This window comes from Diprion similis, chromosome 14 (genome assembly GCF_021155765.1).
Source record: "Diprion similis isolate iyDipSimi1 chromosome 14, iyDipSimi1.1, whole genome shotgun sequence".
Classification (NCBI taxonomy): Eukaryota; Metazoa; Arthropoda; class Insecta; order Hymenoptera; family Diprionidae; genus Diprion; species Diprion similis.
This window is the reverse complement of record NC_060118.1, coordinates 3,914,704-3,928,607: the sequence shown is the minus strand read 5'-3', so window position 1 is coordinate 3,928,607 and position 13,904 is coordinate 3,914,704. Positions and strand designations below refer to the sequence as shown.

Below are 13,904 nucleotides of genomic sequence, written 5' to 3'. Positions count from 1 at the left end.
CTGAAAGAACCCATAGTAAGGATGACTGAGCCGTGGAATCTGAATTAAAAATTCAAAAGTTCGGGAAAGAACAAAATATTTTTAAATAATCTTCAGCAATGTTATTAGTGTAAATAATCGTGAACACAAATAAAACAATATTCCCATTCTGCAAAATAAATCAATTTGACGAGAAACCGGGCGAGGTGTCCGCCTTCGATGTTGTTAACATTTTTCAGAATAGTAGAGTAGCTAAAAAAATGTGACATGTATTTTTCTGCTTCTGGGAAACCTGAATTCTAAGGGGTCAATCCACACTCTACAATTGCAAACTTTTCAGTTCATTATATTTGCCTTGTTTTATGTCTCCGCGAAAATTTTTAATCCGGTTGAACGTTTGGGAAAAAAATTAATTACCTGATGGGAAACAGTACTCTTGAAAATAAGAGACTTTCGTTTTCCTGCTACAGGGTAAATCCGGTAGTGATGCTATCCTTCAGCGGAAAATGTGATGAAAAATCGTTAATTTGCCAAATCACAATTTCAATTATACTGACTTCTTACAGCACCTATTAGATATTGACAGTATGATAGCAGTTATTTGAAAACTTCTGAATCGCACATAATGACAAAAAATACGAGTATGGGGGAGACAGTTTTTTCATATCTACTAGTGTCACATAATCGTTAACGTAGCTGAAATTTAACACACAAAACCTCAAACCATTCACCTCAATATTCTTAGGTTTATATTTGACTCATACTCATGGATCGTGGGAATTATACTGTAAATAACAATTGAGGTATAATGGCATTAATATTTCTGGTATTCGCCAGCAAAACGATGGTATTTATAAAAAAAAAACAGTTTGTATTGTGGTTTGTTGCTGACCATGTTCCATTCAAAAGACAAATAACACCTCGTAATTTTCGTGGTGACATCTGACATGTATTCTGGAAAATAACAGTGATCAGCTATCTCTCTTAGTGGGCCATCTCCACCGAATTTACTGTAACTCGTCAACAAGAAAATACTCTCACCTCATTTACCTCTGAATACAGTCAATATTGAGTTCGATTGCACTTCTTTCTTTTTTATTGTCGATGCCTTGATTAAAAATAAAAACAAACATTATGACTACTTTAATTTTTTTCAGATTTAGGTTGTGTGACACATATACTGTAATAATTATCACAAATTTATGTCATCATTCTTTGCAGGTTATCTCTTTTTACGGAGAAAAGTTTTAATCGACCAGACACATTAGTAGATACGCATTTTAACATCCATTTTTGAAAGGAATAAGGTGTAAAATACTATATATTAGTCTGCTCATTGCGAATATGCAGTAAGGAAAAAAAAACAAATATTTTTGTAGGTAATTTCATTTCTATGTCACTCCCTCCGTGAATTACGGTAGAAAAATAAGAAAACTTGTCATATTTCGATGAATAATAAGCAATTTGCAAAATGTATGCATCGTTCTTATTCGTCAAGTAGATTACGCGAAAAGTACAATGATTTTTTCGTTGAAACTTTTTCCTAACTTCCACTGTTCGTTAGTTATAATCGTAAAAACAAGAAATTCGCAATCCCTCTTCTGCAACAAAAAAGGGGGAAGCTCGAGCAAAATGGATACGTTGAAGAGGAGGGTTGAAGAAACATGACATGTAATATCTTCGAACGATTCAATCACTCAATTGAATTAAAAATTATAAAAAAAATTAATATCCTGAACCTTCATAGGATGTACAGGATTCATGCGCCTATCCTCATCACTTACTACATTGAATCCAGATTTCTTACAAAGGCTAAGCGCATTCTATATACAGATCAAAATAAACAAACGAATGTCTTATTCATTACATTGAATGGAATAGTGATAATAATTTTCCAATCAATCCCCGAGATCATTACAGAAAAAGGATTAAGACGTTTAATTCAGAACCGAATAACTTTATGAAAAAATATGTCAAAAAAAGTTGTTGGAAACAAGAAAAAACGTAAAAAGTATTTTATGTATATCTTCGTATCTTCAAAAAAAAGGGAGAAAAAGGCGAATGAAGGTTATTTTGAAACAAGATTTCTTTTTATTCGAAGCACCACTTGCGCTGGTCGATATATCAACCAGTAGTCTATCAGGTTGGGGACTTCACATAAGAAGTTTATTGAATTTATTCATAAATTTCACGTCTAATAGAAGGTCGATTTGATCTGATATTTCCCCGGCGTTAAAACGTTAATACGTGACACACTTTAACTTTTCCACATTATAAGAAGATGAGACAAGACCCAGTAGAAAAGGGTAATATGTACGCCAATATTTTCTGGAATGGAGTCATGTACCCGTTAAAAAATGATAACCATTATGTTTTTTTATAATCGTTAACTTTTTCAAGTTGGCGAGCTTTGTAGACCGAAATTCAGAACCGGTTGAAACTGGACATGAAAAAATGTCAGTGTTTACAGTGCTGTAGCTGTTTTCACTTCTTCCTCAGCCGAGGCCTAAGCAAATTACATTTAGAGTGCCACCTCGTTATATGGTGCCCCGGTTTATAACGGTTGGTAAGGTGATATGGAGGAAGTTATGGACAAGTGCCTCGGTTACCCAAGATGCAATATGCGGCTTTGGTCAACTGAACTGACTGGAGTTAAAATTTGTACCATAAGAAGACTGTGGAAAATGCCTTCCACCTATAAGGTATCTACAAGGGCTTCGGAAAAAAGTCATTGAGTTTTCAAAGAATGCCCATGTAATCGTTACGACGTGTATTCAAAAATTTGAGTAAAAAAAAAAAACACATTTCCGTTTACACCGAACAGTTAATGGTTTTTGAACTGACAGCTGACGAAGACCGCGATATAACGAGGTGGCACTGTAAACATTATAATATTACCGTGCAGGTAGTATTTTGCATCCGCTAATCAAATGCCTGTATTGTTAGAATTCAAAGTTGTATTATACACGTGATATAATTATTCTCACAGCATGGACGACAAGTATACATATGTAACCTGCACATACCCACGATGGCGAAGAGGGCTAAGGAAAATTCTACGCAAACGAAACTCAGCACCGCCCAACCTAGAAACATTGATACCTGAAACGCTTCGAATTTATGATTTCAAAACGTAAATTCTCAATGTATAACCAATCCCGAATTAACGGGGCACAAAATATCAACTAATAATTAATAAGTAATATCTAGGAATACATACAGACAATATATATAAATATAATAATACATATATGAATAAAATTAAAGTAAATGAATGAAAATATTGTACAACGGACCAAGAATATTGGGAGCCAAGCGACAAAATTTTGATCCCGTCATATTTTTTTCACATTTTTTATAGTCCACAGCTGTGCCCCTCCGTATAAATGTTTTCATATTTCGGATATAGATTTTCAGTTTTTGGTACTTACTTTTGGAAATCATGGGCTTAGAATCGATTTCACTCATTTTTTTCACCAACTCTAAGAACAAAATAACATTGAAATTTTTTAAACGACAGAAACTTTAAATGCAAGTGAAATTAGTGTTACTCTGCAGTATGGTGTATGGAGTGTGTCTTATCCTGTGATTACAGATGTATCAATATAAAGTTAAAAAGTAAAAAAAAAAAATTTGTAACAATTAAACAAAAATTTGCCAAACAGTCTTAAAAACTGTGATTATAGTAAATTAAGTTGAATTTCATTGAAAAATTTCCACCTCGGGTGGTAAGAAAGAGATACCTACAAATCTCAATCCAAACAAATCAATAATATACATTTTAGAGCAATTACAGTACTGCATGATTTCAATTAAGGTTTCAAACATACTTTTCATCCAATTTTGATACGTTGAAATTCATTTGATTCGTAAGCCATTTCTCCACAGATTGCGAATAAACAGATTGTTCTGAAGTTATTGACGAGCAAACTCCGTATATTAGAATATATATTTCTTTTGTTAACTTTTTCACATAAGATTCAACTCTTTTCTTTTAGTAATAACTGTTTTTGACTTACATTTTTTAACAGACTATACACCATTTACGTATTTATCATGCACCCAAAATTTATAAGGAGTATATATTTCATTCATATAATGATATAAATACACATGATTACATAAGGAATACATGTATGTATATATGTATACATTGCACACCCAGGCGACTAGTTACAAACGTGATTACAAATCGTGTGGCTCAATTACATTATATTATGCTGTATTATGTTTTTTTTTAAATGTCATAAAATTTTATTATCACTTTACCAAAGCTACATATAACTTGTACAATACGCGATATGCACATTACATATAATATAATGTATATTTCATGACTACGTTGTATTATATCATATTTATATGGCAATAACGACCAATGATTGTACGGATAAATAACCAGTGACATAATTATGTACGACTGCCTCTGTAACGTATGCATTATCGATTCGCGCGAAGCATTGCACGTGACAATTCTAGGAGGAATGGACAGAAAAGGAATTAAAAATGAAAACAGATGGTTCAAAAAAAGATGTAAAAAATTTGAATAAAAAAACAAACGAATGGTAATTATATGTAACTGATCGCTGTGTGTTATGTACAAAATACTGGAATTCAAACGCTTATATAAATGTCTATAGGTGTTACGTATTATAATATCGAGATAATTAATTATTGTATGTTGTACAATTATACTGCTGTAATTAAGCGGTCAAATGAATGTGAAGTTGTGTACTAATATATTGATTATACACATTTTTAACCACCTATTTATATTGCATGTCTATGTAATCAATCCAACCTTTTTGAGACAATTTAACTATTTGTTACACATGCGTATTTTCCTTCAATTTTTTTTCCTGCGGGTAATTCAACTTATTTTTAATCATTGATATTTCCACTTTCCAATTTTTCAAATATCTTCAGTGGGTCAAAGAAACTTGTCCGGTATTATTTTCTCTTGCAGATATATAATATATGCATCAGGTAATTCAACCCCTGCGCATTGCATCAGATTCATGTAAAAACGATGCATAGTCATAAGTTATATAATTGCATCATGTACATTTACATACCGGGACAATCTCTTGAAACTATACAAGAACTGCGCATGCGTCAAATAATTCAATCTCATTGGTCAGCGAAGTTGCCCCGAGGCGTAATTTTCGTCAGCTGACCAAGGCGACCAACGTACACGAAATGTGACAAGGCTGTGAGTATCTCACGTGTAAAGTAGCGTATTGAGGTTATGTTGATATTTATTCCTATTCATCGTGAATTTTCTGAGAAGAGTGTCATTCAGCAATACCGTAGTTGATATTAAAAGATATTTAATCGACTCAATAAAGGCGTCAATGGAGAAACAAATATCAAAAGCTACAGAAATTGGATCAGTTATTTATTGAAAGAAGAAATCTGAAATTAAATGTGGAACGTCATCAACGAGTGGGAGTCTGAGCAGATGAACAACAAACTGAGACAGGTGAGTAAAAATGTTGTTGATTTCAAACAGATTCTTCATTTACATAAAATTAAAAATGAATGGATTGTTGAAACCCAGTAGAAGGTAGCTCCAGAGTAGATTTGTTACGGTGCAGTGTTCCGGAAGCCAGTGATCAGTGCCGATGAACATGAAATATTAAAATAAAATCAGTAAGAAGAAATAACAGAAATAGTGTACCTCAAAACACAAAGCTTAGGAGTACAAAAAGTAGCAATTCGTTTTAGTGTCGCAATTTATTGAAAATTAGTGGTACCCAAAACAATTAGAAGCTCTTGTCTGATAATAATACCTTTTAATATTTTCAGGTAGAAAACAACCATCATCGAAGCGAGACTAAAGTTGTCAGGCATGGAAGCGTGTAAGTAAGTTTTTGATTCTATGATCTTTGCATATTACAATGTTTTCTCATGTATTCAATAATAGAATTAGTTTGTTCTGACAGACTCAAAGTTTCAAGTTTGGTTAATAGGAGGAAAATCATACCTTACCTGATGATTAAAAGGTTTTGGTGGCAAGGACCCTAGTTTCACGATTGGTGCCACCGTTCCAACCATCAAACTTGGTTGTTCCGTTGTTCCATCAGACAACAGGTACCCGAGGGAATTTCTTCAGGTCATCGCCACCTTCTGAACATCAGTCGAGCCAAAATTGAAGAGCATGACACGCTACAGATCATGGTGTTTGAATATTCCACCATTCTAGATCTATCGAGCCAATAGTAATAAGTTTGTTATTCAACAATTGCTGCTAACTAATTCTACAGAGCAATCATTTCATGCGCCATTGTGATCCAAGCAGTATTATTGGCCTGCATTATTTTTCAAATTTTATTTTCTGCAGTTTTGATATTTTATTTCTTACTCGCTTGGTATTGAATTCAGATGAATAGTTTTTCAAGTGTTAAATCAGATTCCAGGGATTAATTCTGATAGGTAAACCGAACTAATCTCAATCTCAAAATGTTGGATAACTTCAGTTGAAAATGTCTTTAAAGTCATAGTTAATTGACAGTATCATCTGACTGGCTAGTTCCAGCTATCATACGTGCTTGAGTCTCGTTCAACTTCAGCAAGGTCTAAGGAATGCCCTCACTCACTAGTACACGTGACAAATGATCATTTTGTCTGCAGTAGGATTTACTTGCTGGCTAACTTTTTTATGGTGAATCTTTATCAGGGAGTTATCCGGTAACTTATTGATAGCTTGAAACCAGATTCAATTGTATAGTCTTACAATGGTCTTTCACTGAAACTGAAAGTTTGTGAATCACCATTTATTACAATTAGTTCTGCATCGCACATGTTCAAAAAAAAATCTCATCCTGAGATTGGAAATGGAATCTGCGATGCAAAAGTTATCTAGTGCCAGAAGTTAAAAACAAAGAACTTTATAACGGTTTCCGCGAGAGAGGGATTTCTTCCGGATATTCATGTTACTGGATGATGTTCGGAGCACTATAAAGAAGATATTGTATTGGATTTAGGTTTAAGTGAATATTTTCATATACTTCGTTGAAAATTAGATATTCATATATTTCAAAAGAACAAGGGGTACAATCTTGAATCCGATAAGTCAATATTTTCATATGAATGTTCTCAACATTACTCTAAAACATGATTATCCTTAAAGTTAATTGTGACACTGAGGCACATTTTGAAAATGTTGATTTTCAACTTGTGTCACAGAACGTTTTTGAGTTTTACTCTTCGGATTAGATTTGAAATTGAAAGAAACCGTAAGACCTATAACTTTCTTCGCCAACCAACAAAAGTGGCGATGATCTCTGCACGTCTCATGAATTGAATGGGAAGAGGAGATATCTGCGAACAGCAGAGATGCTATTATTTTGGCTGTATTTTCTGTTGAAAGAAAAAAATTTCATTCTTATTCTTAATGTATGAAGTAATGAAAATGATTGAATAAATTCTCCTTACATATCTGCTTCGTTTCTTCCAAGCACCCAACATTTGAACAGATTTTTTGTTTTAATCAAATAGTACGAATTTTAAAAGAGCATCAGCATTAAATTCTGATCGTTCTTTGAACAATCAATTTCCAATAACAAATGCTTCCCAAGCCTTTCCGAGTGACTATCTCAATTACTTGAGATTCTAACCTCAAAAATGCATGTGAACTACATCGCCGACAGAACAGAGTTTGACAGCAGGGTCTCGGGGTGGCCAGACTGCACGGATGGCGGATTTTAACTCGCGCATGCGCAGTTCTTGTATAGTTTCAAGAGATTGTCCCGGTATAAATGTATCATACGCTGATTGGCAGGTCCGTGAATAATGACACATAAAACCGTTTAAAATAATTTGTGATCGTTTTTTTTAAATAAACTTCTACCCTTTTATCATTAATATTTTCCCCCCAAATTTACGTGAGTTTTTACGATTTGATATTATTTCAGTTTTTATTTAATGAACACTTCATGAAAGATTTTCTGTTTAGGAACCTAGCAGTCCTATTTTTTCTTTATTGTAACAGAACTAATAAATTCTGTATGTATGGATTTACGCTATCAAACGCACTCCTACAGACAATGAATGAATGATCACTCAAAAGTATAGCTCGGCAAGGAAGAAGAGAAGTTATCAGTCGCTACTTCTATGTCGGTGACGTCACCGAACGACTGCTGAGCGCTCGATGATCCGACCAACCGTCTCTTATAAAAGCGCCACCACAGAGCGAGAGGCACTTCTCGTTTGACCAGCGCCGAGTCAACTACAGCTTCGCACGTCAGACGAATCTACAGATTGACAACGAAATCCTTTCCCTAGTCAAACTGCACCTAGTTCGTGCATACTAGTTCAAGGCACCTAGTTCGTGCACTTTTCATGAGAGCATTTAATTCATGCATTGTAATTGCTTGCACCGAGTTCGTGCAACCTGGTCCGCAGCGCCTAGTTCGCGCTATTTTCCATAAACGACTTGATCGTTTACTATATTGAAAGCATTCTCTGCATACCTGCTTTATTCTGAATACGACATCTACTCACCTATGAAAATATCACTTGTGATTACATTACCAGACTACCCTTTTCAATCAACAACAAAATAATACTGTTTCTTTTCTCTTCAGACAGTTCCGTCGTACAGGGCATTTTGGTTGTGAAAACTCTATTATTTTTTACGATTTCTATTTTACCCTTCTAATTCTATTGTAATTATTATAATTGTTTCTCAAATATATTCACTTTTCAAAGACCAGGTCTTGTCCTTGGACGGTTCATCCAAGCCCAATCTCAATTTAAACATTTTTACAAATTGACAGAAAACAGGATACATGATTTTTTTCAGATTGTGTCAAATATGCTGACACGAGGAAAACTTTTATAAATGAAATAGCAGCATATTTGACACAATATATATATATATATATATATATATGTCGGAGTATTTCAAATATGTGTTGTTGTATTCTTTTACAAATCCCTGTTTAATTTATCACATTGAAATCAATAAATAAGAATTTGAACTCTTGATGAGTCTGCCATATCAAGCGTCAAGCGTTATTTTGGTAAGCTATGAATATAGCATGGCGATGGACCTTAGTAACAAACAAATGGGTTGTTGATAACTACGCTTGAACGAAATCGACAGTCACGGGAAAACGAGAGAGTTGACCAGACGTGTCGGGATCGTTACGCTTAAAGATGAGTAATATAAATCAGGAAGATCATTTTCCGTCTTCACCGCCTTTCCGAGGCTTCTCCTCGACATATATATATATGTGTGTATATATATATATGTATACAGAGGATACCACAAAATTAACGGGACGGCTGAATATTTCCTCAGGCAAGATATTTTTCCAAAAGGTCGAGGTCATTCTAGCAGTAACTTTCAATGAGGAATTTGACTTTCGAGGTCAACTTTTTTTTCGTAATAGAAGCCTCCTTTTTGACATCGCCAAGCGATAGAGCACCAAAGTTTACGTTGAGATATGTACTTAGATCATTCTTACATTTTTACTTCAAAGGTAACTTTAAGGTCAATTAAACTTAAACAAGGTGTGGATACCTCTGGGATTAGAAGCCCTTCAAATTCTTTTGTAACGAACAACGTTACGAATTTTAAGGCGCATTTAGTAATGACCTTAATCAAGACCTTGACGATGACCTTCAAGGAAAAATATATTTTCACCAGAGAATCGTCCGCCAAGTTAAGTGAAAGGCGAGAGCTAGCCGAGAATTATTTACCCGGCCTAATACTACTTCCCCATCTTCCCGTGTAGAAGCATGTCGTTATATCTCAGGAACGCGTGAATATTTTTAAATGAAACACAAGGTTGGTACTCCCGGCCGATGTAATCTTAGTGTGAAAGTCCGATCATAATCTGTCAAGTGGTTTTTGCAGTATTAGCTGTCAAAGATAATGAAAATCATCGAGCCATCGTCTAGCCCTTGGGCTTCCCCAATTGTCCTAGTGAATAAAAAAAACGGGTCAAAACGATTTTGTATTGATTACAGGAAGCTGAATGATATCACTAAAAAGACTCGTATCCTTTACCCAGGATAGACGAAACTCTCGACCTGATTGCTGGCGCCAATTGGTTCAGAATCTACCTTCGAACAGATGATGGAAGCCATCCTCCAAGGACTCATTGGTAAAATATGCCTCGTCTATTTAGATGACATAATTGTTTTCGGTCGGAACTTCAAAGAAGAAATACAAAATATTAAGGAAGTTTTCGCCAGGCTGAAACAGGCAGGCCTCTGCTCTGTGCCGACCGAAAACAATTATGTCATCTAAATAGACGAGGCATATTTTACCAATGAGTCCTTGGAGGATGGCTTCCATCATCTGTTCGAAGGTAGCCGGGGCGTTGCTCAAGCCAAACGATATAACCTTGAATTGCCATAATCGTCCTAAACCCGTTACGAAAGCTGTCTTCTCTTTGTCGGAAGAGTCCATCTCGACCTGTCAGTACCCACTCTGGAGGTCTATGGTGCTGAACCAATTGGCGCCAGCAATCAGGTCGAGAGTTTCGTCTATCCTGGGTAAAGAATACGAGTCTTTTTGGTGATATCATTCAGCTTCCTGTAATCAATACAAAATCGTTTTGACCCGTTTTTTTTATTCACTAGGACAATTGGGGAAGCCCAAGGGCTAGACGATGGCTCGATGACGTCATTCGCCAGCATATCCTCGACAAGCTTCTTCACCTCGTCCCGGGAGTTGAGCGCGAGTATCCGAGGATCCTGTTTTATCGGGGAATTCTGTCCAACGTCGATCTTGTGCTTGACGGAAGTGCATCGGCCTTTATCGCCACTGTTCTTGGCGAAAGAATCTGAAAACTCTAATAAAAGAGACCTAAACGATTCTAATTGGGCCGAGTCTAACGTAGTCGAAGATCTTCCAATTAGGTTTTGTAAATGTGACGGAAACCGATCTAGCGATTCGTCTTGAGAAAGTTCTAATTTTCGAATTCTAGGAGGAGTCCAGTAAATTCCATTCCTATTCGTATAAAGAGCTATTTCGCGATTGTTCGAAGCTAAAGAGTTTCTCTCAGTCGAGATAACACAATCATGAACTGTAAGAAAGTCTATTCCCAAAATTCCTTTATCCTCGATATCTGCTATAAAAACCTTATGAGGAGAGTCGATACAACCGAACAGGTTAATTTGTACAACAACCTGACTCACAATCGGGGTTGTCTCTCCAGTGGCTGATTGCAGCGATAGGGAGGGAACAGTCTGATCATCGGATTTAAAGAGATCCTGTTAGTATGTTATTAAAAACACATAATTAAGTCTTCATGACATTTTATTAAGGCAATACAAGTAATATATATTTAACAAGCTGCATCCATGTTAGCACACGCTCTCGGCAATCTCTTGCTGCTACTTCGCATGCATACCAACCTTACTTCTAATAATTCCCTAGTCCTCAACATCTCCCTTTTTTAAATCAAGTTTCATAATCTCTGAATCTTACTGGAGGCTGCCTTAGTCTCTGAGGTCTCTCACCCCGATTCTGTTCATCACCAATCACAGCATTTGGCTCATCAGCAATCACAACATTTGGCTCATTTCTCATTTGATTTTCAATTATTGAATCATATATGCTTACATGAGTTCTACATGGGAACTCATTCTTTGATTCTCTTATATGTATTTTATTTCTACGATAAACCTGACCAGTTTCACTTTGTTGAACAAAGTACGACCTTGGGGCACTACTTTTACCTATTATCTTTGCAGGCTCCCACATCCTTCCTCTCTGAAGTAAAACACTTTGATCTAGCTCTAGCTCAGGCCTTTCTTTACTTTTCTTATCAAACTGTTTCTTTACTATCTGTTGCTTATGCTTTAATTTTGTACATACTTTCTTATTATCTATGACTTTAGGTTCTAATGATTTTTGGATTATTGGTAACTTCGTTTTCAACCTGCGATTCATCATCAATTCTGATGGGGTATAGTCAATTCCAGTTATTTTAGTGTTTCTATAATTAAGCAATGCTACATCTAAATCACAACCTTTTTTTAGTATCGCTTTTGCTATTTTTACACCACTCTCTGCAAATCCATTACTTTGTGGGTATCTCGGACTGCTATTAATTATCTGAAATTCAAATTCTTTTGCAAATTGTTTAAATGCATATGACGCATATGGCATGTTGTCCGCTATTAGCATATCAGGTATCCCATGGGTTGCAAAGCACACTTTAAATTTCTGTATTAATTCGTCAGCAGTTTTACCCGATGTTGGTATCACTTCAAGCCATTTTGAAAAATAATCGAATATTATTAAGTAATTTTTTCCTGCATGTTCACACATGTCTGATGCGATTTTGGCAAAAGGTCTATCCAATATTTCATGATTGATGAGTGGTTCTTTTGTGTTATTTGGCAAATATCGCTCACAACTCTTACACTCGGATACAAACTCAATTATGTCTTTTGTCATTTCTGGCCAAAACAATGCCTCTTTCAGTCTTTCTGTGGTTTTATTTATCCCTACATGCCCTTCATGAGCTAATCTCATCATCTCTAATCTTAATTTACTTGGTACGATTAATCTATCCTTATACAACAAGATATCCTCGACTAGACTAATTACACTTTTATAGCTCTTGAATTTTTGGACTTCATCTGGTACTTTTGATGGCCATCCATCAATGCAGAATTTTTTTAGTAATTTCAACACTGGTTCCTCTTCGATTCTTTTTTGGAACTCTGATTTTTTAGCATCCGTTATGTTCACTATTGCTTGGACATTGTGTATTACTTCTAGCATTGTTGGATCGTCATCTATGACATCACTCAAATAATTTCTAGACAACAAGTCCGCCACATACATTTGCTTTCCTGGCATGTATTACAAATTTATCAGATATTTATTGAGTTTCGTTTTTATTCTTTGAAGCCTCGGTGACACTATGTCAGCTAATTTTTTATTCATTATCGCAACTAGCGGCTTATGGTCCGTCCACACATTAACATGTCTCCCGTAGATGTAATAGTGAAATTTTTTGACAGCGAACCAAACCGCTAAGAACTCTTTTTCTATCTGAGCATAGTTTTTTTCTGCATCCGTTAAGCTCCTTGAAGAAAATGATACAGGCTTATTATTTTGTAACAGACAGCAACCCAAACCATCTTTTGATGCATCAGTTTGTATTGTTATTTGTTTTTTACAATCAAAGTTTGACAGTACTGGCGCTCGCGTCAGTAATTGTTTCAACTCTGACAGTGCTTTTTCATGTTTACTGGTCCATGCAAAAACTACATCTTCTTTTAGTAAGTTTCTGAGTGGAGCAGATAGCTCTGACAATTTTGGCATGAAACTTCGGAAGTAATTGAACATCCCCATAATTTTTTGTAAGCCATTTTTGTCTGTTGGTGCTTTTAACTGTAAAATTGCTCTAATTCTCTCAGGATCTATTTCTATGCCTTGAGCTGAAAAAATGTGACCCAGATATTTAACCTTATCAACTTTATATTGTACTTTATTGGGGTTGAATCTAACATTTCTTTCTCTTGCTCTGTTTAACACTTTCGCTAAAATTTTATCATGTTCTTCCTCACTTGTTCCTGCAATTAACAAGTCATCAAAGTAAATTATTACACCCTCTATGTCCCCAAAATTTTCCTGATTTATTTTTTGAAATAGTTCCGGTGCCATATTTAACCCAAAAGGCATTCTGCAAAATTTATAGTATCCAAACGGTGAGCTGAATGTACACACATCACTTGACTTTTCATCCAATTCTACATGGTAATACCCATCTTTTAAATCTAGAACTGTAAACCAAGTTTTTCCTGTTAGTTTTGAACAAACTTCTTCAACCGTTGGTATTAGAAAGTATTCTCGCTTTATATACTTGTTTAAATCTGCTGGATCTAAACACACCCTCAGTGTTTTATTTTGTTTCTCCACAATAACTAAATTACTTGCCCACTCAACTTGG

At 35.2% G+C, this 13,904-nt stretch overlaps 2 protein-coding genes across 2 annotated transcripts in view; one reads left to right on the top strand and one right to left on the bottom strand.

Moving 5' to 3' along the window:
- LOC124414840 (GTP-binding protein Di-Ras2) overlaps positions 1-2,986 on the top strand; it is a 65,727-nt gene extending 62,741 nt beyond the window's left edge. Inside the window, exon 7 of the mRNA XM_046895934.1 lies at positions 2,969-2,986. The gene's annotated coding sequence lies outside the window, so the exon portion shown is untranslated. The remainder of the gene's footprint in view (positions 1-2,968) is intronic.
- Positions 2,987-11,398: 8,412 nt separating this feature from the next.
- Positions 11,399-12,808, bottom strand: LOC124414438 (uncharacterized protein K02A2.6-like). Its single transcript, XM_046895382.1, has one exon. It carries the CDS (start codon positions 12,806-12,808, stop codon positions 11,399-11,401), a length of 1,410 nt encoding a protein of 469 aa, XP_046751338.1.
- Between the last annotated feature and the right edge of the window lie 1,096 nt (positions 12,809-13,904).

Bases quoted from the DNA above. Each gene is read 5' to 3' on its own strand.
- LOC124414438 (XM_046895382.1), bottom strand. From the start codon at position 12,808: ATGCCAGGAAAGCAAATGTATGTGGCGGACTTGTTGTCTAGAAATTAT.